The 27827-nt window shown below is 36.6% G+C and overlaps 1 protein-coding gene across 12 annotated transcripts in view; it reads right to left on the bottom strand.

Annotated features, from left to right (window-relative positions):
- The window catches only part of SYNE1 (spectrin repeat containing nuclear envelope protein 1), a 450176-nt gene that overhangs the window by 151459 nt on the left and 270890 nt on the right, over positions 1 to 27827 (bottom strand). For 9 of the 12 annotated variants that reach the window (XM_072767663.1, XM_072767691.1, XM_072767685.1 and 6 more), the window contains 14 exons: positions 27045 to 27304; positions 25571 to 25736; positions 25110 to 25265; positions 22779 to 22931; positions 21977 to 22159; positions 20828 to 20965; positions 16790 to 16975; positions 16485 to 16607; positions 15733 to 15915; positions 14501 to 14644; positions 9991 to 10185; positions 8759 to 8899; positions 1948 to 2115; positions 1573 to 1734 (listed from right to left, as the gene is read on the bottom strand). In XM_072767663.1, coding sequence (XP_072623764.1) covers positions 1573 to 1734; positions 1948 to 2115; positions 8759 to 8899; positions 9991 to 10185; positions 14501 to 14644; positions 15733 to 15915; positions 16485 to 16607; positions 16790 to 16975; positions 20828 to 20965; positions 21977 to 22159; positions 22779 to 22931; positions 25110 to 25265; positions 25571 to 25736; positions 27045 to 27304 — 2358 coding nt within the window. Of the gene's footprint in view, positions 1 to 1572; positions 1735 to 1947; positions 2116 to 8758; positions 8900 to 9990; positions 10508 to 14500; positions 14645 to 15732; positions 15916 to 16484; positions 16608 to 16789; positions 16976 to 20827; positions 20966 to 21976; positions 22160 to 22778; positions 22932 to 25109; positions 25266 to 25570; positions 25737 to 27044; positions 27305 to 27827 lie in introns of those variants that run through there. The other 3 variants (XM_072767713.1, XM_072767715.1, XM_072767721.1) reach the window with 3 other exon arrangements.

The following is a 27827-nucleotide window of genomic DNA, read 5'->3' as shown; positions in this document are numbered from 1 at the left end:
CTTTTGAATGTTTAAAGGAAAGCTGTAATCAAATGGAGGTAAGTTGTCCTCCCCCTTTAGGCACACTGAAGCAAGGGGCTGGAGGGCAGAGGGGCAAACAGAATCCCAGAAAGCACACTGGCACTCTACAGACAACACTTCAGATGACAAAGAGGTGATGGCAGTTGACCATCTGAAAACTGGAGTAGCACATAAAGAGGACTGAGGCACTTGGAAGGAAACTGCACTGTAGTAGTCACCAAAGTCCCTGACTGTCCTCATGTTTGGTTTGGTCCAGGTAAACAAAGACTGACTTTCATTTTATATTTGTACAGCACCCTTCCCAGCCAGACTATGAATGACTTTGGGATAGCAGAGAGCCCCATAGAAGGCAGTGTTACCAAAATAAGGCCTAAAAATGGGTGCTATACACATTGGTCCCTTGTAACTTAAGAAGTTACAAGAGCGTCAAAAACCTGAAACCCCTAATTCTCAGTATGTTGTCTCTAGATGAAATGTTCTTCTTTTGGGGTTATACTGTAAAGTCCTATATTGTAAAAGAATGGAATTATCAATAGACCATACATATGGACAACCAATGTATTCCAAGGTTATCCTGGGTTCCAAAAACAACAAAGTACAGAGTTTCACTCTTAAAGCTAATAAATTACCCAGTATTTGACAGATAAACATCTCATATACTGCTTTTATAGCACTTAATTTGCATCTAAAAATACTTTCTTTTCCTCTGCCTTTTATAGGGTTATCCCATGCTCCTTCATTCTGCTCAGGATCAAGTAGTATTTCAGTGTCAGTGAAATATGAATCTCACTGCATATTTAGGTGAATACCTCAATACCTCTAGCTTCCACTTATACCTGATTGTATATTAATAGTACACTTGACCATACTGCTAAAGCATTGACTAGATCTTAATATATGCACTTTCTTAGCATGCATCTTAAATTGATGCATTCTTAACACCTTTCCAAGTTAGGTTAATGTAATCATCCCTATTTCTCATGTAAAGTTAAGCTTTCCCTCATTTATATAACTTTTTAAAAATAGATTCAAGTCAGGGACAACTGTAAGATTATAACTTTGAATCCTTACTCTTCAACTGCCTTTGTGTCCACTTAAGTCTGAGAATTATTCTCTAATGATAATGGGAAGCTGCTAAACACATGCTGGCTAAATTTCTTAAAACAACAGTCACCACAGAAGGAGGGTGCGGGGTACATTTTATTCCTACAACAGTTCACAACAACAATAGAATGATGTGGCAACTATTAGGAAATGTACTTTATGTGATAAACATAAAGAAGCAAAGCCAAGGTATGCAGCTTTCTTTAATTAAGTTCAAGGTCTGAATTTCTATCTTTCCCTCTTAGATCCCTCCCTGAAGCAGTGGTGGGAACAACCACCATTTGGAATATTGTTTACTCTGTAAGAAATGATATAATAATAATTAAAAAAAAAAAAAAGGTCAGTCTGCTCTCCCAAAAACATGCTTGGCCACTTGGCCGGCTGATTAGTCACAAGAGCGTGCACCTACTTAATCATGCAGGAAACTGAAGTCATAGCTATTTTTACCTGATGTTCAGCCATCTGGCTTTCTGGACTCCTGCCATGCTCCAGACTCTCACTGAGTTTCATCTCAATGGCCTCCATCTTTGTGGAGATGGACTGTAGGGAGTCCTGGTACTTCTGCTGGCGTTCCAAAGCTTCATAGAGAGTGCGCTGCTTTTCACTTATCTAGAGAAGAAAAGGATATTACCAAATGTTTCCTAGTCCCTTATCTTGTAGATTATGACATTTCTTTCCTCATGTGACATTCTTACCTCTGTGGCCCAATAGAGGGTATTCAACTGTGGACAGTGTGTAAACTCTCTGCATGTGTTTCATAAGACAATTGCTAAGGTAATCTGTGGCTGGTCCACTAAACAATTCCATGCTTCAGAGACTTACCACATTCTTTAAGGTTTCCCAAGAACGCTGCAAATCATCCAGTTTAGCAGTAGCAGATGGCTCCAGTCCTGGTTCGTAGAACTCCTGAGATGGCAATGTGCTGGGGTGGATCCTTGCGGCATCAGTCTGTAACCTCTCAGCAGATAGTGCTTGGTAATAAGCAATGTCCTGTGGGTACAAAGCCCAGTGTTGGACTCAGGAGGAAAACAGAGTCTAAGTTAACATGCTCTGGGTACTATCTGTCATGTGGAGTAAAGGTTTAGGACTCACCTCTGTCCCAAGGGGCTATAAACTATAGAATTTAGTATAATTCTTTGAATTTTGGCTTCTATTAAAAAATGAACAGATTTACCAATATTTCAAGTTGTCAAAAGTCATTCTTAGTTTGTATTTGGTAAAATATACAAAGGATTTGAGTGGTACACATGTTTAAAGCTTGATTAACCAGCAGGGCAAAAAAAAAAAAAAAAAGAGAGAATCCACTTTATTTCCTAAAATGTTTTTTAATGAATTGATTATAGTTCTGCATAATTTTAAAATGTACTTTATTTAAATAAAATGAAATCTAAGTCATTTTTAAGATATAGCCAGATTTTCAGTATTTGTGAGTTCATTATTCACAGAAATTAATTAAAATATTTTAATATTAAATAAAATGTAATACCTTGAAAATTAAAACTACTCTAAGAAACAATAAAAGGAATTCCTTCCAATCAGTTCCTGGAAGTACACTAGAAATAATCAAAGTGAATGATGAAAAACAAAACTTTTGAATTTTTTATTAGTTTGTTGGGTTATAAGTAACATTACATATCTTTTAGTATTCATAATAGAATCTACTATATCAAGACATAATTCATGTGTTTTCAATTGTTTCTATACTTATTTATACATATAAATAGAAATTGAACTGGTGAGTAATGTTTATATTCTAGGAATTTCTATTACCAAGTTCATTGCTTTTGCAATTATACTGTTGAAGACTATTATGTATATGAATATAAAATACCTTATTGATAATAATATATTGATAAAAAGTCTTGAAGAAGGTACCAGCCACTGGGGAAATCAAAGTAATAACAAGAAGGGGCTGGTGTTTGGCAGTCTGTACAAGAACAGATGCAGGATTGTGTACTAGGAAGAGTTCACTCAGGAGTCTGACACCTGAGGAGTCAGGACAAATGAGATTCCAGGGGAAATTCTCCTCCTAAGTAGCTATACTCACGTCTCACGTATCAGCTCTCTCATCTGTACAAAACTGGGGAGTTCTGAGTATTAAATAAAGTCGTATTTGAGTGGCCATGAGGCCTTCTACCTGTTTTGTTGTTGTTGAAACTTCTGGATAAGTCCTCAGCCTTAACTTATGACACTGGCTCCTCTTCATTTGTCACCCTGTCACCATCTTGAGTAGATTTCCTTGCTATTCTCAAGTCTTTGCCCCACTAGTTCACCCCATTCATCCTGCCCTACTTTTACTCCACTTCCATCCTCCACCCCTTGAACATGATAGCCTGTCATCACTGAATTGGTTCACCCCATGTGCACTTCTAACTATGTCTAAAGTTACTCAAACCCTTCTCTTGCCAACACCTTTGCTTCCTTCTCCCCTTAAACTCTGCTTTACCCATCTGGAAAATCCCAAGCAGTACTCAATCCAATTTTACTTTCCAGAGTGCATGCGTGTGCATGTTCAGGCACATACACATACACTCCACACACATGCACAGACACGCAGCTGAAGCCACTGAGGAGATACTCCTGAAACTTCTCAAGTTTCCAAAAATCTGTCTATTCTCAGACTCACCTTTATCTTAACACTGTCAGTTTCCTTGCTTAACGATAACCCTCCCAATGACTCTCAGAATGCCATCCACCTTCACTTTTTCAAGGACCTTGGTCATTAATACCTTCCTCCTCTCCCTCTCTATTAACCTTTTCTCTAGCATATAGTCAAATATTTTCAATCTAAAAACATCTTATTTTTGGTATTTTTCTTACAGGATATCACATAATGGAAAAGTCCACAAATCACAACATGATGAGTCATCACACATGAACACACAGTTGTGATGACCATATCTTCCTTTTCTCCCTTTCACTTGATAATCCAGTTTCTGCAAATGGTCATTTATATTTGACAATGTTCACTTTTGATCTACTTCTAAACACTCAGTTGAACTTTGACTTTTGTGACTCTTTTCTATGAAACAAAATAATTATTTTCAGCTATTTTTCTGCCTGATCTTTCAGAAGTATTCAACAACTCTGACTGTCCCCTTCTGGAAACACTTTCCTTTGAATCTGTTTTCCTTCTAGCTCCAGTCATTCAAGCTTTCTCTTGTGTAGTTTGTTTCTTCCACTCACTCTTAAATATTGGTTATTTATAAGCTCCACACTCACATATTCAGTTTGTACATTTATAGCCTTTAGGCTCTATCAAACTCAACATTTTCAAAAAAAGATCCAGGATGAGAACTGAATTTAGGAAAAAAAAATTAACATTCTATCCACCTTGCAATAAATGGAACTTCTACTCATCAAAGCACTGGACCTGATATTTATTCTCTATTTCTTCTCTCTTTTCACATCCCTTGCTTATTTAGGATGAATTCTATTGACACTTATCCTTGCCACAGCACTGGTTCAAGTTCTCCTTAGAGCAACAACTTCCTAAATCCCAGGCTGTAAACTGGCAGCCTCTAGGCTGCCTCTGGCTTGCATACATTTAGCTTGGCTTATGCAGTGTATGAAATTGTTGAAAATTTCATCGAAGTAGAGAGACTCTTATAAGAATCCAGATTCATAGCTCCTTTTGCAAACCAGGAGGTACATAAGACTGGATTCTGTGTCCACGTGGCTACAGTAATTCTAACTATAGACTTGCTGAGGGATCCTCTTCATCCCTTAGCCTGTTTCTCCCATTGACATCACCAGTCCTAGCCAGGCATCAGAGTATGCAATTTCTGTCCCTCACTAGCTTCTCTGGCTCCAAATTTGTCTATCTCTCTTCTACTACTTACATTGATCCAGAATGACCTGTTCTAAAACTTCCTTCTGTACATAGCTTCTCTCTGTGGTTAACTATTAGCTTCTGGATGAACGTCAGATTTTTTTGTGTGTGTGGCATTCAAGGTCCTTCATGATGTGTTTCCTTTACCCCTCTCAGTTTCTTTTCTCCCCCACTCCCTCCCCCAAATCTGTTTCTCTCATTATACTGATAATTATTTGCAGTTGGTCTGATGGGTCATCCTCATTCCAGCCAGCATACCTTCTATATGTCCTTCCTCCTCTGAAAAATTTCACTTCACTAGAACACACCAGCTGCCTAACTTGTATTCCCTCCCTAAAGCTTTGGGTGCCATCTTTGACAGCCCCACTCCCCGAACTCCAGGGTCAGGTGCTTATTCCAAGACCACACTCACCACGCAGTTTTCCCATTGTCATGGCACTTGTTCTATTTTGTTGTGATTACTTGCCTGCTTTCACACAGACCGTGAACTAGGTCTCTTAAGACCAGAGTGAGCTTTTTATCTTTGACTCTGAGCATGTCTTAGGGTGTTTGCCAAATAACAGGCAGGCATATGCGTCCATAATGAATCGTATGTGTAAAAACCCTTTTATAAACTTTATTATTTTATATACGTGGAAGGTCGTACTTTTACTGTCCACAAGGAAAAGCAAAATGTTGCTTTAAATGTAAAAATTTTAAATTAAATACTCTTTTATAAATAAAGAAGCAGCCCCCCCTTCTCAAAAAAAAAAAAAAAAAGCCAGAATAAAACAAATGGGTTGTTAAAAAAATTTTCTTTCTGGTTCTTTTGTACACGAATATGTGATTGTGTGTGTGTCTGTGATTGTGGATGTGTTTGTTTATTGGTCAGGCCAATTAAACAGGAATGACAATTCCTGGTTTCTTAAAAGCATTTGAAAATATGTCACCTTCTATAGATGAAGAATTTGTATCTATTTGAGGACTATATAGATTCAACAAAATAAAACAATCAGTCTCATAACTACTAAACAGAGGCACTAACTGGCCTAGTGAGGAATCATCCTTAGAAACATGTCTCTTGTTGCTTTGTGCCTAAGTTATGAGAGTTATTATCTATTCAGTAGATTCCTAAGGGAATAAATTTGGAAAGCTATAGCTACTATTTTATTAACATTGTCCGGGTTAAAAAGTACTTCATGCTACACATCACATTTAATTTTCAAAATTTTGTGAATTGAGGAACATTGTTTCCTATTACAAATGAGGCTGCTTAGGGACTTTGTGGGACCTTTCAGCTTAAAGGGAAAAGAGCTGGCACCCATTCTGAGCTTTTAACCTGGGGCTTGCCACTCTTCCTGGTGCAAGATTGTGCTTTTCAAACTTTGACTTCTGTTGACTCTACCGAGGAACCCAACTTTGCTTTGCTTCTGCAGCAAATTTGGGAATTGCCTGGTTATTTCTAGTCTCCAGGAAGCTAAACCATTACCACATTTCAGCTAATAGCTACTGTCAGAGGCAGAACACACTGACTGTGGGGTGGGGGCGTGGGGGGAATCAGTTAGTTATGTAATGAAGATCTACTTACAGAAGCAGCAAGCACAAAACCTTTTTTTAACAGCTGCAATTTTATAAAGCGGTTGCTTTATTTGGCTGCCCCTTGAAACAGTTGTGCACATTCTGTACAGTATTTTGAGTCTGAAAAGTGGAACTTATGGGGATTCGAAATGTCCTCCTCAGCTTCAGAAGAAAGCCTTTGGCCATGTTGTAGTATTTATTCATTTTCCTCTGACTTATATTACTGTACAAGAATAACATGTGGCCATAATGATAGAGTTGATTTGTTTGAACAACACCAAGCATAACACATTTGCTTCTTAAAAGCCTCCTCTGAGGAAAGCCGTCTGACAAAGACATTTTTTGCCAATCTGCAATATCATATAAAAGAACATTAACAATGTGATTTAATAGATGCTTTCCTTTGATGGGGAGGGGGTGTCAAAATAGACTTAAAACAAAAATCTCACTCATACTTTTAGGATGTGATTGAGTTTGACAGTTAAGGTAACCATAATAAAACATTCACATATTTTAACATTCACAAGACTTTTTCACATGTACGTTGAAAGAACTTTACAAGAACTATCACTGAAACAACCTTAGAAAAGGCATATTCTTCCCACAGTGTTAATCTCAAGGCCAGTGTTTACTGTTCAATTTGAAAATTTTAAGAACATTGTATATTATAGGGGTAATTTTTTTCCTATACAATAAACAGCTGACCATAGCCAAATTTCTCTGATTCTAATAATATCTGTGACCACACAGAAGAACACAACGTCAAATAATGAGTAATATGTATTTTAAAAACAGAATTTGAAGAACAGTTCCCCCCAGAGTGCCCTGAACTTCTCCCTTTTTGTTTTTAGTTTCCTCTCAACACTTCTGTTATTATTCATCCCACATCCACCTTTCTTTTTAGATTACAAGGTCTTTGAGGGTAGGGGCACTATTGTCTTTTATATTACCTATCTGGGACCCCACACAAGATTTCATACCAAGCAGGTGCTCAGAATGTGTCTGATGAATGAATAAATTGATAATTTCCTAGAGCTATATACATTTTTACCAAGATAATTGTTTTATCTAAAATTTTCATCAATTTTATTTTCTTCCTTTGGGGGAAGAGGGCTTTTTTTTTTTTTTTAATCACAGAAATACCATTTCAAATGCTTCTTCTTTAAAATAAAAATAAGGGAGGCCTGGATGGCTCAGCGGTTGAGCATCTGCTTTCTGCTCAGGTCGTGATCCTGTGGTCCTGGGATCGAGTCCCACATCAGACTCCCTGCAGGGAATCGCTTCTCCTTGTGCCTAGGTCTCTGCCTCTCTCTCTCTCATGGATAAATAAATAAAATCTTAAAAAAATAATAAAAATAATTGTAATTGATTTGTAAGACAGCCTATAGAACATGTACTCTGTTTAATAATTCTTTCTTAATAATAAATCTCTATTCCTTTGAACACTTACATAATTTCATAGTAATGTAATTAAACTTTTCTAAAGTTATTTGGCTAAAGAAAAAAGGAAAGTATTACTTAATGTGCATTAAAAATTTTTAGCTATTGTAAAAGCATATTTTTATTTCTATCCAGTATTTTTCATGAAAATCCTTTGACCTATTTAATTTAGTACAATCTAAATTTAACAGAATACATGTTGAAAGGCACCACATAACAGGTATTATTACCTCCACTTTATAGGAAACAGAATTTAAGATTACTGATTATTAAGATTAGTCAGTAAAGAACACGAGTCTACTGAGACATTCCAATAGGTACACTGGCAGACACCCCTTAAAATGGTTGACAGTAAGTAAAGAAAAAGTATAAATCGTGAGCAGAAGCTTTTCATCTTCAAAATCTGAGCTGGTAAGTGGTAAAACCATGTTTAATGAATGTTAAAATACAAATAGATATGTTATTTTGCAATAGTGACACAAATATTTCATATTCTGTTAGGCTGCAGTACTCCATCGCAGACAGCTATCAGGAACTAAAGCCATCATGCCTTAAAACAGGGCTTTCTCCATCTATAATTTCTGTGACCTAAATTTTGCTCATCTCATTGCCAGCAGCCCAGAAGTGGAACTGATGTGCTGAGCCAGGAGTAGTGTCCTATGACAATCACAGTTTGTGCAATTTCACACCTAATGGTAAGTCCCTCAAAGTCTAAGATTCACACCCACAGTCTATTAAGAACAGAGAATGGAGTTCTGCAACCATCCAGAGATTGTAACTAGAGGAATTCCAAATGGGTGGTACCTGGTTAACAGAGGCATCTGCATTAGCCACAGGTGAAGGGGAGCGACAGGCAGGTGGAGAGGAAATTTCACTGTTGGTTCCCTCCTCCCCAGACTCCTCCGTCACAGGTGACAGCAAAGTGTGACAACGACCTGCAGTCATCTATCACATAAAATGTAGCCCAAAGGACACAAACGTCAGTTAGCCATGTTAATAGAAGACCTAGTCAGGCACAGGTCAAAATGAAAGTCATAATATAACAAAGGTTAGGGATACAGAGACCCATACCTACATACAAATTCTGTGCTAGTATTTAAAAGTTTTGTCCTCAAGTGACTATGACTCTAGGGATCATATGGGAGAGAGGGTGTATATCACAATAAAGACTTTTGTTCTTGATTATTTATTTTCCTTTCCTTGAGGTGTGTATCTTTATAAACAAGTAGAAAAATCACGAATTATAAAAGCAAGGGAAGGGTCTACAAAATAAAACTTGGGTCTTTTGTGGACATCTCAAATTCTAAATATTCTAGGGAGATAAATGCACCCAAAGTAATATTTTGCCAGAAGAGTTCAGGTATGATTATATGCTACCTGAGGCACAGCACACATGTATGGAAAACATACAGCACTGGAAAACATTTTAGTTACTAAAATAAGTCATGCATTATAGATACAAAGTGATAGGCAAGTGATATTGCAGAACAGAAATTAATGGAACCTATTTATTTTAATCCAAAGCTAAACTTTGGATTCTCAGTTTTCTTATTTTCCTAACAATACCTTTTCTTCCATATTTTATTGAATATCTGTACAACAGAATACACAAACATATCTAGTCGGCCAGTGTTTTAGCTTGAAAAACACACAAAAAATATATATACAGGATGATTCTCCTATCCCCCAGAAAAACTAGAAAACTGTGCAAAGGAAAAACATTTTTTTAAGCTCAGAGGCTTTCAATATTATTGTTTAATTATAAACAAATGCAGGGCCAACCTCTGGCATATTAAATAATTCAGCCCCCTCAAGCAAATAGCTTCATTTTAGCTATCCCTGTTTACAGTATGAAAAACTGGCCTTGGCCCAAAGGTAGTCAGAGTTAAGGAAACTGTTCTCTCAGTTCGAATCTTCAAGAGCTAATACTGATCCCTAAGAGAAGTGACGAAGAGGGAACCTGGAACCACTGGCCAGGCTGCGGGCAGAAGGGAGCGCGCTGGCTCCCAGCGGACCCGGCCTTCACCCTCACTTACCATGACCACAGAGGGGTGGGCCGAGGTCGCGGGGAGGAGCTCCCTGTCCAGGTCCTCCGTCCCCTCCGCCAGCCCCTCCACCTCCGTGACCGTCAGCAGCATGGTGGCGTGCTTGGCTTTCATCGTCAGCATCTTGCACTTGGAGTTCAAAGAGGCGATCTGCTCCTGGTAGCCCTTGATTTTCTGAGCCAGCTCCTGGGGAAACATTTCCACCACCGCCCCCCCGCCCCCCAACTGTGTGTCAGAGCAGCATCAAAAGGAAACACAACTCGCAGCGTTCATCTTCCTCCAGCGCTGGCCAATGAGATCGCAGAGCTGCGCCAGGCGGCAGCAGCAGCCGCGGCCGAGGCAGGATGTGGACGTGCGAGCGCAGGAGCCTGTCCGCCGCGCCCCTGCACCGCAGCCCGAGCACCGCGCAGCCGGGCCCGCAAGAGCTGCTGCAGCGCGGGAGCCCAGGGCCCTGGGCCGGGGGATTCTAATCCCGGGAGAGGCTCGCCGTGCAATCGGGAACTTATGTAACATTAGGCACTGGCAACTTTCTTTAAAATGTCTAAAGAATCCGAACCCGCCAGATGGTTCATGCCATGGAAATGAGGTCATGTGATGACTAAAACTGCAAAAAATGCAATGCTCAGCTCTTACCATACTGAACATCTCAGATAGAGCAGTCATCTGTTAAGGGGCAGCGTCTCAAAAGTAACCTGCACCTCAATTCCTGTGAGCCATAGAGGTGTGTGTGTTTTTTTTTTTTGTAGATAAGCTAAATATTACATAGGAAACCCTAATTTTTTATCTTGATTACCCCCACAATAACGTTTTGTACATTCATCAAATTTTCCCTCATGTACTCCATCATGCCTCACATGTTTCTCATGTTTCAAACTAGAGCTTTGAACTTGAAGTTCAGTTCAAATTTAATGTCTTTTAAACTCATCTGTTGTTGAAAAACTTGTTTTAAGAGAGAGAGGTTTTAAAACTTTTACCAAGAGCTTATTGAAAATATATTATGGACAGCTGGCAGCTCTCAAAAATCTAAAATATTAAATAAATAATCTAAAATGGTAATTCTAAAATATTAAGTTTATACTAAAAGATGTATACATGCTTAACAAAAAAGATGTATATTTCAAAATATTAATCCTAAAAGTATCAAACCATTACTTTTTTTCTGTTCCTTTTATTTGGCTCCTTTTCCTGAAAAACTGTCATTTCGTGTTTGTACGAAACATATTTCGCAACAAAAACATTCAATGTCAATGTCTTTAAAAACGATAGTGTTTATATACATATATGCCCATATATACACACTGGGCACATATACATACTTCACCTATATGTATATATGATACAAATACTATCATTTTAAACACATTGACATTCAAACTAGAGCTTTGAACTTGAAGTTCAGAAACAAAATAACAACAAACTGGTATATATGATGTATGTGTATGTACAATGTATATTTATGTGTGTATATGTATATGCACACAGACACACTCATATATAATTTAGTTTCTCCCCTCCCAGACAAAACTGACTAATAGAAGGAAAAACCTTGCAAAACTCAGCCAGTAGCCTGTCTTCTTGATTTCTTCTATAGCACAAGAATTTTTAAAGCAAGAATTTAAAATGTAGAAAATCATCACTTCTTCACCTTTTAGAGCTGCAGGTACTTAATTAAACCTAATATGGGTTTCTATTTTTAATTGTGATTAAACAGTTGGCCTAGTGCCTAATACATGGTTACTCTATTATAATTAGTTGGCATGCACATATAGAAGACATCTACCAATCAGTGGACTCCTTGAATACTGTATTTTCATAGGACAAATCACTAAGCCTTCTTACAATGGCTTGCCACACTGGGTAGATTTGAGGAATCTTTGTGAAGTAGCATTAATTTTAGTCCTTCCCCTTTTCTGGCTACATGCATGGCTGTGTCCCCAACTGCTACACCCTGCAAAGGTGTGCCCATGCTGACAGTAAACATCCATCTCCTAAATTGGAATTCTACACTTTATTGTGTATAAAACTCATATGAGTTGTTTGTTAACAATGCAGTTCTGTTCTCTACAAAAGATTGTGATTTACAAGGCATTTTATACTTATCCCCTTGGAGAAACAGCTCTTAGAACTTCCTTCTGCAACAATAAAACCTGTCTGTATCAGAATAACTGTGGGTTCGTTATTAAATCTGCTAAATTAAAATGGAACCCCACTGGCTTAATGTGTTCTCCATTTTCAGGAAGCACATATATTTTTAATTTTTACTGGATATTTCTGAAAATGATTACAAAGGATGAGCATAAAGAGGTGGGAATTTCAGATTCAGTGGCTGTTCTAAGGAAAGCTGCCCTCTGTGGGCAGTCTCCTGCACTCAAGAGAAGGCCTTGTACATAAGATAAAAAGCAGGGAGGCCTGACTATTCTTATGGTTTAAAAGCAGCAAGATAATTTTTTCAAGTTAAACGCAGCATTTAAAAAATTACAGAAAAAAAGTTAATTTCTTAGACACATACATATATTGTAAATAATTTATCAATTTTTGATAAATTATCAATTTATGTCATTATTATAATCAATTATTTTTATCAGTTAAAGTTATCCTAGATGCTAGATTCACCACACAGTTGAAATTCCATTGAAAGCAGACTGAAAATACAGGAAAAAGCAGTCTTCCACATTTTTATGTTATCGTAAATCAGGCTATCTCCACTCAGCACATTCCTTCCTGTGTTTGTTTTATACATACAATGAATCTCACACAGGACTATGCCATTATTATTATGAAAATGTATCCTAAATCACCTGACAGAACTTACAAAAGTCTACACTCCTGTTTAGAACTGGAAAGAGAAAATGTGACAAAATGAATGGATCACAGAACAGGAGCCTGGAGGATAGTCTACAGCTGATTGTGCTCAGAGCCAGCTCTGTGACCTTGGATAAGTCATTTATTTTCTGGGCCATCATTCTTTTCTTCTGTGAAATAAGGTAGCCCAAATAGTTGCTACTGCAGGGGGAAAAAAATCATGGAATTTGAAGCAACAGATACTGGCTTAGAATCTGGTTTCTATCAGTTACTAGACTTGGGAGCTTGGGAAGTCACATTTAAAAAAATCAGTTTCTGTTTTCTTATCAGTATAATGGTGATGATTAAAAAAAAAATCCTTGCCTCACAGCATTGATATAAAAGATAATGTAACAACTTTATAAACTGTTTTTTTTTTTAAAAAAAAAAAAAACCCAAACTGTAGTAACGATAATTATTGCTATTTCAGACAAGGTTTTTAAAATATGTACTTTCTGTACTCTGATAGAATGTTGTTACAACAAAATTCTGGATCTTCTGAGGTTAAAAATAGTTTCAAAATTAATTTGTAATATATAGTCTAATACATAGTCTAATGTATGAATTATACAAACAGTGGTTTCAAATATTTGCTTAACATATTTTCATTTAACCAATGGCATAAGAGAAATAAATGGTTAACATAGATAATAGCTATGGTGTAGAAGTAAGTGTAGGTGGGAGGTTTATTTATGTAATTTTATAAATAATATATAAATGTAAGTTACTGATATGTTGGACATGTCAAGAAATTAATTGCATTTGGAGAGTAGGTAGTGAGACATTTTATCCTTCAAAGGCAACAACTGAATCTTCTGAGAAACTCACTATGATATTTGGTTTGAAAAAATAGTTGCTCTTATGACAACAAAGTTAAAATGGAGCAGATGAAGAATAAACTAAATATCCACCTTTAGCCCTGAGAAATTAGACACTCTCCTCTGTCCTGTTGCTTCCCCAATTCATGATGCTATGAGCCAGTTCCTAAGGGAAAGAGTCCATGTGACCCAAATAGGAATTGACAGGTCAGAAGAAATTCACTGCTAGATATCAATGGGCCAAAACACTGAAAATCTATGATCTCTGAGACCAAGTCTATGCAAGGGGTGTTCAAATCCTAAGCTTATAAGGAAGTTATAAATATAAGAAAGAAGACATATTTGAAAATGGAGAAGACGCTAAAAACATGACCTGAAAATCAGCAAAACAACATGGGCCATACTGATTGCAGTGGAAGGGACTGAAGTAACCTCTATTTAAAGAGCAAATGATTTTGTTTTTAATATGAAATATCTCTTTTTTGTAAAGAGGTCAATCAAAGCAACAAGGCTTTGAGCACTGCTGTTTCTAGCAGTTTTTGAATACAGAGCAGACCATGTGTTGGTATAAATAACTGTGAGAATTTGGGGTGCAGGAGACAGTTGATGGATCCCAGCTAAGATATATCATCCCAATATGTAAAGAGGTTTTGGCCTCAAGGGGAAGACTCAGGCTCCTGGGTCTTGGAAAACACCAGCAAGAACAGGTAAAATCAGTCAGAGAGGATGCCCAAGAACTGAGCACACTATGTGCACAATAGGGAAAACTTTTCTCTTAGATTCACTAGAAACCAATGACATAGTCTAACCAAGCAAGCACCTTGCCTGTGTGCCTGTCTCACCTCATGCCGAGAAATCTGGGCTTGCAGCTCCTGGATGTTACTGGTGGCCACAGGTGTATCCTCGATTTCTCTGTGCGCTCCTTCTATAAGCTCCCGGAGGTGCTGCATTTCTTGCTCATACTGTTCATATTGCACCACAGCCTCCTTTGAAAGAGAAAACAACACATGATTATCTTTCTATATCAATAACTACATGGAATCATTCTGTGCTGCCGTCTACAGTGTTAACTGGTATTCACCTGTGTGTCTGGGAATAACAAATGATGGGTAAAATCCCTGGGTGACTCAAGTCCTCAAATTTATGCAGATATTTCAAAAGCTTCTCTCTAAAATAGTTTACTAAGATTATTAACAGACTCAAAATACCTAAATGGCTAGATCTTCTCTCTTCTCCCTATTCATATTGTCCTGAATATAGCAATGTCATGGTCTGAACAATGCCATGGTAGGAAGCGGTATGAGAAACACGATTGCTTCATTTTTCCATCTAAGAAATACTAAATATATATGTAAGGCACTTGTCTAAATGCTGAGGTAGAAGATAAAAAAATGAAGTAAGCATGACTTCTATCCTTAGGAATTTACTATGTAACAAATTACAAGATAATCCAAGGAGCAAGAATAGTTGACCAAGTTGACCATTAACTATTTAATGAAAAGATATGTATACAATTTTTGGATAAAGTAAGTAAAGTATTAGTTGAAAGGAGATATAAAGTGGAGAGTGTCATTCCTTCCTGTAAATGGTTTTTCTCTTATTAGCTAAAAAGAGTAAGAGTTCCACTTGGGTGCACTTTCAAGGCCAAAAAAAAAATGCATTTAGTGTATCAATAAGCTGAAATATGAAAAAAGATTCTGCAATATTATGCCAGCAACAAAGGCATTTTACAAGGTTTTAGAGGATTCTCAGATGAATAATGAGATAAAAATATATGACTGAAGATAAAATTAACCTTTATAAGTTATTCTTTACTAAAATATATTGCTAAAAGATAGCTTTCACCAAAGGCTATTTTTTATAGAGCTTTCCCCAGGCTTTTGTGGGTGATCCAAATGAGAGCATTTCATCTCCTTATTTTATATAACCACAACAATCTGTCAAATTTAACTTTCTGGATGTGTTTTGATGGCTGAGCCCACACAGTGCTAAGAAAAGAAGCCCATGACTCATTTGCTGTTGCTCGCCTGGCGCGGGGACTACAAGAGACTCTGGCTGGCAAAGCAGTACATGCCTGCATGATGTTGCACTGCTGGATTGCTGTGTGCTGTAACCGGCTGGCCTCCTCCTGCAGGTGCAGAGCAGCATGGCACAGTGGCAAGCTGGTGACCACATCTTCAGGGATCCTCAGTGCACTCTGGCAAATCTGCACAGCATGGACCTTTGGCTTGAGTGACTCCATCTCAGATAACAAATGCTGAAAGTGCGAGTTCACATTTTATGTTTTGTAAAAATGTTTAAAAATGTTATACTTTAACAGCTTATTTCCTAAGCAACAGACATTTACTAAATTACAGCTCTGTCACATGTCATAAATATTTTCCAAGGAATTTTTCTTTTTATTTATTTTTTTAAGATTTTATTTATTTATTCATATGAGAGAGAGAGAGAGGCAGAAAGAGAGAAAGAGAGAGAGAGGCAGAGACACAGGCAGAGAGAGAAGCAGGCTCCATGCAGGGAGCCTGACGTGGGACTCCATCCCGGGTCTCCAGGATCAAGTCCTGGGCTGAAGGCAGCGCTAAACTGCTGAGCCACCCAGGCTGCCCAGAATTTTTCTTTAAATAATGCAAAGAGTACTAAGACTACAACTGAGTTTAAAAATCATTTTTCCTCACTATTTTCTTCTTCTTCTTCTTCTTCTTCTTCTTCTTCTTCTTCTTCTTCTTCCTTCTTCCTTCTTTCTTCTTTCTTCTTTCTTCTTTCTTCTTCTTCTTTTTTTTTTAAATACATCTCTTTTCTCATTTCCTCTGGATTATCTTTGCTTACCTGTCGATGAGAAAGTTGCTCCTTGAGACTAAGCCGGCCCACTTCTGGAGAAGTCAAGGTTGTCTGGGCTTGCTCCAAAGCAACTTGTAAGTTTTTTAGCTCGGTTTCAAATTTTTTCATATCCTAGAGAGTAAAAGCAATATGAATGTTAGTATATAAGCATTTGAAGTTCAAAGTCATCGGAGAATAACATCACAGTCAAGAAGGCGTTATCAGAGGTGAGTACTACTTCTCTACTATAACACCACGGTTAAAAAAAAAAAAAAAGACAGACTTTCCAATTTGAATTACTATTTTTTTTTTACCTTGGCAGCATCTTGGAGATTATGCATACGAATTTTGATCATCTGTCGCAGCTCCTCAGACTCCCGTCCCAGTTCTGCCACTTGCTGAGACATTTTTTCTGTGGAGTACACACTAGCAAGGTACTGTAATTTCACAATCATTGCTTCCAGATTGCTGTGAATTTCTTCAGATTCTTCTAGCATGGTCTAAAGTGAATTATCAAAATTTATGACATTGACAGGCAGACAGAGACATATAGGTAATCAATCTGGTGTGGTATAAGACTGTCAGACTGAAAGGAAGGGAGCTGTTATCCACAGTTCTCATAAGTACTGTGTAGGTTCTGTATGTCTTACTGTGTTTAACCCTCACAGCCCTGTGCCTACTCCCTGCCTATTCTTATCCCCATTTCACAGAAAAAGAAATCAAGGTTTAGAAACTGCCAACCATTTGTCAAGGCTACATGTTATTAAGTGTTGGACCCTAAGGCTAATGCTCTATCTACCACCCTAAGCTGCTCTCTGGGGAGGGTCAGGACATAAGTATCCCAGGAGTGTTGATGCTCTGACATGTTGGGTATCTTCATCAGGTTGCTAAGGCTACTTTTTCTCATTTTAAACTCAAGAGATGCTTTTCAGCTCCCATATCCTATGTCTAAGATCTAAGATGCCTATCAATCCAAGAAACAAAAATAACACAAGAACATTACAAACAAACAAAAACTTTTGAACACTGGCTTTAGTGAGACAAAGTGGGTAGAAGCTAACTTGAGATACCATGAGGAATAAAACGCAGCCCTTGTCATTCAGGATAGTATCATCTAGTGAGACCAATAATACAGATTGTATGAGTAGAATGAAAGAGGAGAAATGTTAAAGATGGCAGAAATGAGATGTGCTAATACTTGGAGGAAGACTGGGAGAAGGCACAGCAAAACAAAGATGCAGAGGTGAGGGAGCACAAAATGGGAAGGTACTGGGATGTGTGATGTGTAAAGAGGAGGAATGGGAGCTGGGACATTATTCTTAGGCAATAGATCTTTATTTTTTTAGAATAAAGTACAGTTTTTTCCTCATAAGGAATGCTATATATATATATATAATAAAGCTTCAAAAGTATTGAACATATTAAGAAGAAAATAAAATACTCCACAATATGTCAGAGATAACTTTAAGTAGGAGATAACTGTTGTTATATTTGGGTATATTTTTAGGTAATTGAGACCATAATATATGTATAATTTTCCTTCTTTCTTTTCCACCTGACATTAGAACACATGCATTCTCTCTGTGTACTGTTTTTGGCTAAACTTGGGCAGCCCCACCTAAGGCAGTCTGACCTAAGGCAGGGACGAGAGAACTCTCCAGAATAATATCTACAGGATGAGTTCTCTCCTGAGCAACTGAGAGAACCCTCGACATGTGGTGTCTGTCCTCCCATATTCCTGAGGCATCAATCCACCCAACTGCCCAAGTCAAAACACCTAGGAGCCGTCCGTGGCTCCTCCCTCTCTTTCATCCACATCCAAGAGCCTCCAGAGTCCAGCATTCTAGCTCAGTAGTAGCCCTTGCGTCTGTCTTCTTTCAACCTCCAAAGAGAGACCTGTCACTCTCTAGCCTAACACTGAAACCACCTTCCATGCTGTCTTATCTTCATCAGTCTGTTTTCCACAGGCTGCTAAATCATTCTTAAAATACAAGCCTGAATTTGTTGCTTGCCTGAAAAATATCTGTCAGAGGCTTTAGAGTAGGGTAAAGCCCAAGTTCTCAACAGGCCTTTTGATCTTTTGTTCTTTCTCTATTCTTACCTCTTGTGCCTTTTCCCAGGTCTCCTCCACACCTCCTCCTACTGTATTGCTCCCTCCACTGCACCAAATGGAGCACCCCTCACTTTTACCACTGGAATTTCAACACAAGTAGGTAGCCTGTCATTCAGGACTCAGCCCAGAATTACCTTCTCCTAAGAAGGCCTCCTTAAATGAGGCAGTGTGGGTGGAGCATGCTCCTATGGGCTCCCTCAGCATCTTGATCATCATTTCCTACACTTACCACATTGTTTGTAATTGTCTAGATCTGTCTGTCTTGTGCCTCCTTTTATCAATTCCCTGGGGCAAGAACAGTGAGTATTTTTTTGTATTCTAAGGCCTAACAAAATTCCTAGCTTTGGAGAGAAAGTATTCTAAAAATATTTGTTGAATAAATAAATGAGTGCAGGACTGATTTCAAGGAAAAAAAAAGTTTTGATGGTTACTTTAAAGACTACATTGTACTTTATGATATCCAAAATGTCATTCAGAAAAGTGACTTGACAGTTTTCTTTAAATTCCACTATAGGGACGCCTGGGTAGCTCAGTTGGTTAAACGTCTGCCTTTGGCTTAGGTCATGATCCTGGGGTCCTGGGACTGAGCCCCTGCTACTCCCTCTCCCTCTTCCTTCTACTTGTGCTCACTCTCTCTCTCTCTGAAATAGATAAATAAAATCTTAAAAAAAAAATAAAATTCCACTATAGTGGGGTGCCTGGGTGGCTCAATTGGTTAAGCAGCTGACTCTTGGTTTCAGCTCAGCTCATAATGTCAGGGTCATGAGATTAAGCCCTTTGTCAGGCTCTATACTCAGCATGGAGTCCCCTTCCTTCCCCCTCTTCTTCCCTCCCATTCTGCTCCCCACCACAAACTCTTTTTCTTTCTCTCTCTCAAATAAATTAACTAAATCTTAAAAAATAAAAATAGAAAAATAAAATTCCAGTATAATTATTAATACTGCATAAAGTATTTTCTACATTTTGGATTGCAGAGTAATAACTAACATTTTAGTGATCATGATGCATTTTGCCAATTGTTTTTCAAAAAGATTTTAACAATTAAACTTTAGGGTTGAAAGCTCTTTCTTCTTTAAATATGAATCTCAAATAACTTTTAAATGGTATTAATTTGATAAAGTGCTCTCTCACACTCTCTTTTAAATTTTCATTTCTAGATTTGTAATGAGGTTGAATATTTTTCTCATCATTTACAACCAGTTGTAAATTAAGTCTTGTCTTGAGTGGTTTAAGAAAGATTCCAGAAGAGTATACAAGATTGATTAGAGAATATGAAAACTGATTAGCATCTGTTAAAGCATTCCAAGGAGGCAATGAGGCTTTAATCTAGAAACCTGTCCACAGGAATGGAAAAGGGAATGGTTTAAAAGATATGAGTATACATAAATCAGAATAAAAAAGAGAGAATCTAAAATACTTCAGGATATCCATGTAAGTAAGTAAAAATCATTCTGTGTTGTATTGTAAGCGAACTGTGCTATTACATACTTGTATCTAATTCAAGCTAAAGATAATAAAAGGATGAAATAATTTCCTGGATGATACAACCAGAAGAAAACTTCCGGAAATGAAGTAATGCAGCCACCTTCTGATATGGACTCTTTGCTACTTTCTAGCTGACCCCCACTTCCTCTGGAGAGCCAGACAACTGAGACCAGGCTAAGTGCTGAGAGTGAGGAGGCACCCACATGGCAGATAGTGTGCTTGATATTTGCACATATGTTAAACCATTCGATCCTCCTAATAATTCTGCAATAAAAGTATCATTTACATCTCCATCTTAATGAGAAAACACAATTCAGGGAGGCAAAAGAGTTTGCTCCAAATTGCACAGCCCTAAATAGCAGAGATTGGTTTTCCCATCAGTCTGAGTCTGAAGTCTATAATCTTTCCACATGTCATATCTCTTGATGGGGAAGAATTTCCCACCATATCCAAGCATCTGATTGTTTCAAAGAAGCTGCAAAAAAAGAAAAACCTATACAGGGCTATTTGGGTCTTGGAGAGAAAAAAATCTAGGGGAGATAGAGGATATTTATTTATATAGTTTTATGAAATCTTATGGGTAACCTCTTCCTTTTAAACCACTGGACAAGTCATTAGGGTTACGTTAGCTTTCTTTTTATCTGGAAACTACAATAATTCTACATCATGGCCCTTTAAATTTTCTGCCAGTCTAGCTAGTTAAATCAAATTGCTGCCTTAGTTACTCTTTGAAAACTATTTTTCCCAAAATTACCTGATGTAAAACATATTGTTCTCGAAGTTGGTTTGCAGAATTCCATGTAATCTTTCCATGTACCAACACTTTAGCTTTCTCAATCCACTTCAAAATGAATTCAAGCATTTCATTGTATTCTTCTAAATGTGATGCTGCCTGAAAAAATCATTAACATTCAGATAGCAATTGTAAACTCTGCTTCATGAACTAGAAAACAGTCTTCTATTTCTCTTTCTATACAATAATCCTAGGGGTTGATTTTTATAATATCTGTGTTATCTAAAGGTATCATGAACAATCATTCCCTTGTTGAAAACCTGTCAAGGACTTCCCAGTGACTTTAGGATAAAGTCCAAATCCTTAATATGCTTGAATAATTTGTCTTTTAAAAATATTCTATCTTCTCATCCCTGAGTCATCAGTCTAGTACCTCTCTATCCCTCCTTCCATACTCCACTCTCACTGATTCAGGAGGTGGTAGTGGGGATTATAGCTGCCAAATTTTGGTACTATTATTTATTTATTTATTTATTTGGTACTATTATTTATTATTGCCAAATCCTAATTTGGTTTGTCTGTGATTACGGAAAAAATACATAATGAATTTATAAAGGTGAGTCTACAGTCAACAATTATGACAGATGTGTGACCCAAACCTATTAAGTAAATGCAAGCATATCATATATCTTTATATTATATATATACCTTCTGTCTTATATCTTTGTATTTTTATTATATATATAATTATATATAAGTTATATATATAATTATATATAAAATAATATAAATACTTAAAATTATATATATATAAAATATATATATATAAAAAATATATATATATATAAAATACTTAAAGGTATTTGAATTCATCCCAAACTGAATTTGTAAAACATGTTAAGGGATGAGTATTAATTTCACAAAATACTTCTCCAGTTGACAAAATATTCATTCCAATAGTCCATTTATATGACCACCTTTGTAAATGAACTTATAATATAGTTTGATATAAAATAAAGGGAAGTTTACATGTAAATTTTAGGAACACAAGTGTGGTATGAAATAAGCTACTCTTATCATTGTTAATATTATCTTTTTATTTATTTTTTTAAAAAAAAGCAAACAATGAATATCTGCCTTAAAGGATTTTGATTCCTGTCCTAGACATACCTGACTGAGCTTGGAGAGCCGATTCTCAGCCTGCCTAATGGTCTGTTGGTGAAGTTCACTCAGTTTTCCTATCTTCTTGGCCAGTGGTTTACCCAGTTGTCCATTCTGCTCTGAGAATTTCTGTACTGCTGCATCTAGTTCCATTAATTTTAAATTACAGCCGTCTAATTCCTCTCCTAGCACCTAGGTGGTAATCAAAACAAAAGAACATTAGACTACAAGAAATAAATTCCCCTGGATTTCCCAAGGTCATGGGTGGTATTTTAAATGATTTTTGTATGTGTTAAATATTATAAAGAATGATTATACTCTGATCAGGTCATTTCTGTTTCTTCGGTTAGATAGGCAGAGCAGGCAGGATGTTTTATAACCTTGGTGTTTATTTCCTATGAGGCTGAGTGAGATGGTTGTTTTCCTTCTGCCCCACCCAAAAAGGATTAATCACTTAACTCATCAGCAGAGCGAGAACACAGATTTAACCACCAAAATAATCCTTCCATTTGGAATTTTTATATTTATATTCCCAAATCATTATTTGGTCCTGTGACACTTTTCCCTATTACACATGTATGCAGGGACATCTATTAATACAGCTCCACTGTAATCATGAGATATATGTTGTAAGGGATCTATGCTATTATGTTTATACAATGTCTTACTGTCTGCCTTTACTTTCTGGATTTAATGAAGCTTGCTAATCAAGAAAGCTTTTTTCCCCCTCTATATCCCCAAAATAAAATAACTTCAAAAATAGTTAATTCATTCAGTAGCATCTCTTATGTTTCCACTTCTCCTTCCTTACCTTTTGGTCAGATTTAGCTTGTGCTAAATTATCTGTCTTTGCTCTCAGCTTACTTAGAATAGTTGTGAGATCTTTGGCTATCTTCTGAATTTGCCGGCTGAACTCCTGGCTCATGGCCTTGCTCTGTTCAACTTCTCTTACTTTGTCCTGGATCTAAATAATCAATGAGAACAGCAAAACCAACTATGATTAAAATTGCATAATTGCTGCTGAAAACCTCAATCATAAGATGTTGACAAGAGAGACACTGGCATGGTTAATGCCATTTTGGCATCGATGCACTTTGTCAGACAAGCCACATGCTGTTATGAGCTCTCATGGCTTTCCACACAGCTTTGCTTCCCACCACCTTTATGCATGTACTGTCCCTTTCTGCTGCTGTTTCAGCAAAGAAACAAGCAATGCATGTACAGTGATCTATGCATCAAATGTTTATAGAATATTCATTATAGATAGCAATATACATATAGCTGTTTGAATCCTATCCTATACATATAGCTGAGTTTGAATCCTATCAGAACACAAATTCCTTTAAGCCTGTTCTTCCAAAAAAGGGAAAACATTTCCAGATAATTGGAAGCACCTGGATTTGTTTCCAAGCACCTTTTTATATATAGCTGTTGGTGATCTGTTAACTCCTTTTCCAACTTTCCACGTACATCCCTATAGTATATCAAAAAAAGGTTAAGCACATCTAATAAAAAGAAAGGTTAAAAAAAAAAGTACAGTTAACATTTATAAGTTTCTAATGGCTTTGGTTTGATTTGATAACAGTGATATTTTTACTTCTAATAAAATGCTTAAGAGAAAACGGTAAAGAAATATTTTCTTTATATAAGTGAAAGGCCTTAAAAAAATCACTTTAGTACAGAGGAAACACATCATTGAAAGAACACTTTTTTGAGGTGACTAGATAGATGGCTCAGTCAGTTGAGTGCCTGACTCTTGGTTTCAGCTCAGGTCATGATCTCAGGATTGTAAGATGGAGGCCTGCATGGCTCTGCACTCAGCAGAGACTCCACCTGAGATTCTCTCTCTCTCTCTCTACCTCTGTTCCTCCTCCCAACTCACACTTGCTCACCCACTCTATCTCTCTCTCTCTCAAATAAATAAATAAATCTTTTTTAAAAAAAGAATACTTCTTTGGCTTTCATTAATTTTGAGTGCCAATGTAAATGGGATGCATGAAAATAACTCTAATATAGAAAAATTTACCCAGAGAAAAAGAAAAATTAAATTTAAATTTTTTTTTTTAAGATCTGAGCTTTCTAAGTCATCCTTCCCAGTAAACCTTCCAATGTCTAAGAAGAAAAACCAAATAGGCCAATTAAATACTTAAAATAGAAAATAACATTTTAGTTTAGGTCAATATCATGATGTAGCACTGGATTTTGATGAAATTTTTAAAAACACTTTACAATATACATTGGAGTGTCCAAAAAATGCAATGTACTTGTATGAATTTTTTAATTGTTATGATGTGATACTACTTTCCATTTTATGTAGCACTTTAGAATTAGGGATATATCTTCTTTTTGTCCTCTATAGACCGCTTTCAACTTAACTGTGCTTTAGCATTATGTCACCAAGGAGGTCCTAAAAAGCTATTATGTTTCCAAACAGATGCTATCAAGGTTATTTTCACTACGTGAAAGCATGTCCTCTCTTTAGGACCTAACATAGAAATCTCCCTCTGATCTTAGTACTATGAATGATTATGTATCTCTTTGTTAAAAAAAAAAAAAGACTTGTAAAATTTATAGTCATGGATTAGATTACATGGCACATCTTTCATTGGTCATTTGAAAGCTAGAGTTATTTGATGAGCCTTCCTCTAGCAAAATTATATGACTCACAAACATGCATTTTGGGTAATAACTTCTACCTTAGCTTTACCTTATTTTTTTCACTCTGATTTTCCCTTTTTTCAAGTATCTTACCTACTTACCTTATATTTTACTGAACTGAAATAACAGCTAGAGGAGTACCTGGCAGGTCCTGGGTACTAGAAAAATTTGTTGAATACATGAAATACAGCTTTTAGAAAAATTTAAGTCATTTTTAAAGAAAAAGGTGAAGTGGTAAGTTATTTGTAATTATATTAATTATATTATATATTATATTAATTATATTATATTTTTATATTGTTCATATCTGTGATCATCTGATATATTGCCAACAAATAAGACCTCTAATTTAATATTGTCATTTTATACCGATGTGTTTTTAACTGTTTCCATGGAGATATAATTATGAAAATCAAGAACTCTCCTACAAGAACACTGAGCCTCTGAAAGAATGGAAAGGCATACTTTGTGATCATAGATTTACCTGGTCATGGATAGTTCCTAGGTCCAGTGCCACTTCAGCTAACTGAAGGGATACTTCAGAAGGTAATATGGAATAAAGACCCAGGTATTTATTTTTCTGCTCTTCAGTCATTTTCTCAATGTTCTGTCGGCGATTTGTGGCTTCTGTTAGGAGAATCTAAAAAAAAAAAAAAAAAAAAAAAAAAAAAAAAAGACATCAGACCATGCATGTATTATTCATCAATATATGAAGTGTGGACTTAGAAAAACATGATTTTAAAAACTCAAGCCTTTCTGGGGAGAAGCGTGTCCCCTCTATACAGAACGAAAGAAAGGCCCTTGAAATAATACTAAAAGCCTTTTATATAGTACATTTCTGAAGAATTTTAATTCAATACTCATTGAATATAAGCAAGCATATATCATTAAAATCACAACAACATTTTAAAATGATGAGTATAGGGAATAAGAAGAGTTTTGTACCTGAAGTTCTTCAAGTTGAGCATCTATTTCTATTGTTGGATTCCCCAAATATTCCTTTGTTTCCTGAACCCAAGATTTCACAGAATTGATCTGAGTCTCCACAACTTCTCGTTCCTTTAGCTCTTGTTTTACCACCTTTCCATTACTCTTCACTTTTTCCTGCATGCTTCAGAAACATTAAAACGATAAACCAGAAGTGGATTTGAAATGAAAGGAAGTCCCTAATTCATGACATCATATTATTAAAAATAGATGTAAAAAAAGCGAAGCCTCATATCTTTTTTTGCAAGTAAAGACGCTTCCCAGAATTGTGAGATGATATTCAGTAAAACTTAAGTCAAGGACAACAGAAGAATATATGTCATATGAAGTCAATGATTTATCCCTGGAAAACAAAGCTGACACACTTCCAAACCCCTAAATTGCAATGAATTTTCCTATCTTAAGTAACTAGTGATTGTTTATTTATTTTCTCTTTGGAAATCTACTCACATGGTGCAGAATCATCAGCATTTAAAAGTAATGTATAATTGGAGTATTTGTGACTATTAGAGGCTAGTCTCTAAACAAAGTATCGAGCTTTGGAAATTTGGCAATTAATAATGTTCAACATCCAAATTGTAAGTTTTTATTTGAATTGACATAAGTCTGATAAAAAGTTCAAATAAATGAAATCAGATTATCCTGAATTCATTTATAAGTAGAAGAGGTGAATATAGGCTATGGATGAGTATTAGTTAATACAGCATAAAATTATCTATTGACATTTTTTCTCTGGCTCAGTAAGTGAATTGGGCTGGCTATGCTTCCTTAAGATTAACTTTCTCCTTCTGCTAAATTCACTATCAGTAAATAGTTTTTATTTATCTGGACTTTGACATTACTCTTATCTCCCTGTCCTCCAATTTAGCAAAAAGTTATCAAGCTTTAACAAAATGTTCTCAATAGCTCTCACCTGTTTACCTTTCAAGCTTCATTTCTCATGAATTGCCCCATTGCCCAACAGCTCCTTGAAAGTGACATGCTCACATCCAAGCTTCCTTACATTCTATTCCTGTTTGCTAACCTTTCCTCCCACTTCACTGCCTAGCTTAAGCCTGCCCAGTCTTCAGCGTAAGTACCTCTCCTGAAGGGAAGCCTTCCTAGTTGCTTCTGCTTTCTATGCCCTTACCACTCTTTCCATGCTCTACCTAAATGATTCTGTAGTTGTCGGTCTCTGCTGCTTGAGTGAAAACCTCATGAAGGTAGAGACTGAATCTGTATGGTTCATTACTATATTTCTAATTACTACTAGCATGTATTTATCAGATAAATATTTCAAGAGTTAAGAAAAATGAAAGGCAGGGATGAAGAGAACAGTTCCCCCCATTTTTAAGGCAGCATGATGGAACATTCCCAGACTCTAATACCATGCATATCCTTTTGGGTTATGGCCAAGTTTAGTAACAGAGAACTAAAGCAAGTGTATACTTACTTCAGGCACCGATCTTGCATTGCCGTGATTTCCTGGACAATGGATGGCTCTTCTCCAGGGGACTTTGTGGCTCCATCCTGGAGCATACTTAGAGCTTGCTGCCGCAGCAGGCCTAAGGCCAATTGCTGCTGTTCCAGCTCCAGAATGAGTGTGTCATGAAAGTCAAGAAGAGTTAAGAGTTCTGCTTTTGAGGCTTTCTCTGCTGAACTTCCCGGTAATTTATCTTGTAGCTGATCAATTATTTCAGTGGCTTTTTTAACCTGATAACAAATGTATATACTATGAAGCTCAAAAACAAAATGAAAAGGCCGAGCAATTCCAATAAATGTCACATTTGATACTAAGGCATTGAAACACATTAAGATCATGGCATAAAGTCTAAATATCAGGGACTAAACATGAACAATCTCCTTAATGTGAAAGGAAAGATTTCTGGGTTTTAGGATTTAATCTCAAAATAATAGGGCAACCAGACACCACATAACATAAAGGGTTTTTTTTTTTTGTTTGTTTTGTTTTGTTTTTAAATACTGAACAGATAAAAGAAAAACTCTTTCCAATATTTATGTTGACATGAATGCGTGCCTTTCAGTCATTAGGGAGGATATGGTTTAAAACATTGAAGCCTACTTAAAAGATAAAAAGAATTAAATATGGGATTTTAAATTCTTGCTCATTTTCATAGCAAAGAAAATATTTTATACTTTTTCAGGGCCAGGTAAGACATTTCTTTTTAAAAATTTGTTTATTTGAGAGAGGGAGGGGAAGAGAGAGACAGTGTGC

This window comes from Vulpes vulpes, chromosome 1 (genome assembly GCF_048418805.1).
Source record: "Vulpes vulpes isolate BD-2025 chromosome 1, VulVul3, whole genome shotgun sequence".
Taxonomy (NCBI): Eukaryota; Metazoa; Chordata; class Mammalia; order Carnivora; family Canidae; genus Vulpes; species Vulpes vulpes.
The sequence above is the reverse complement of the archived record's forward strand: the minus strand, read 5'-3'. Positions and strand labels throughout refer to the sequence as shown.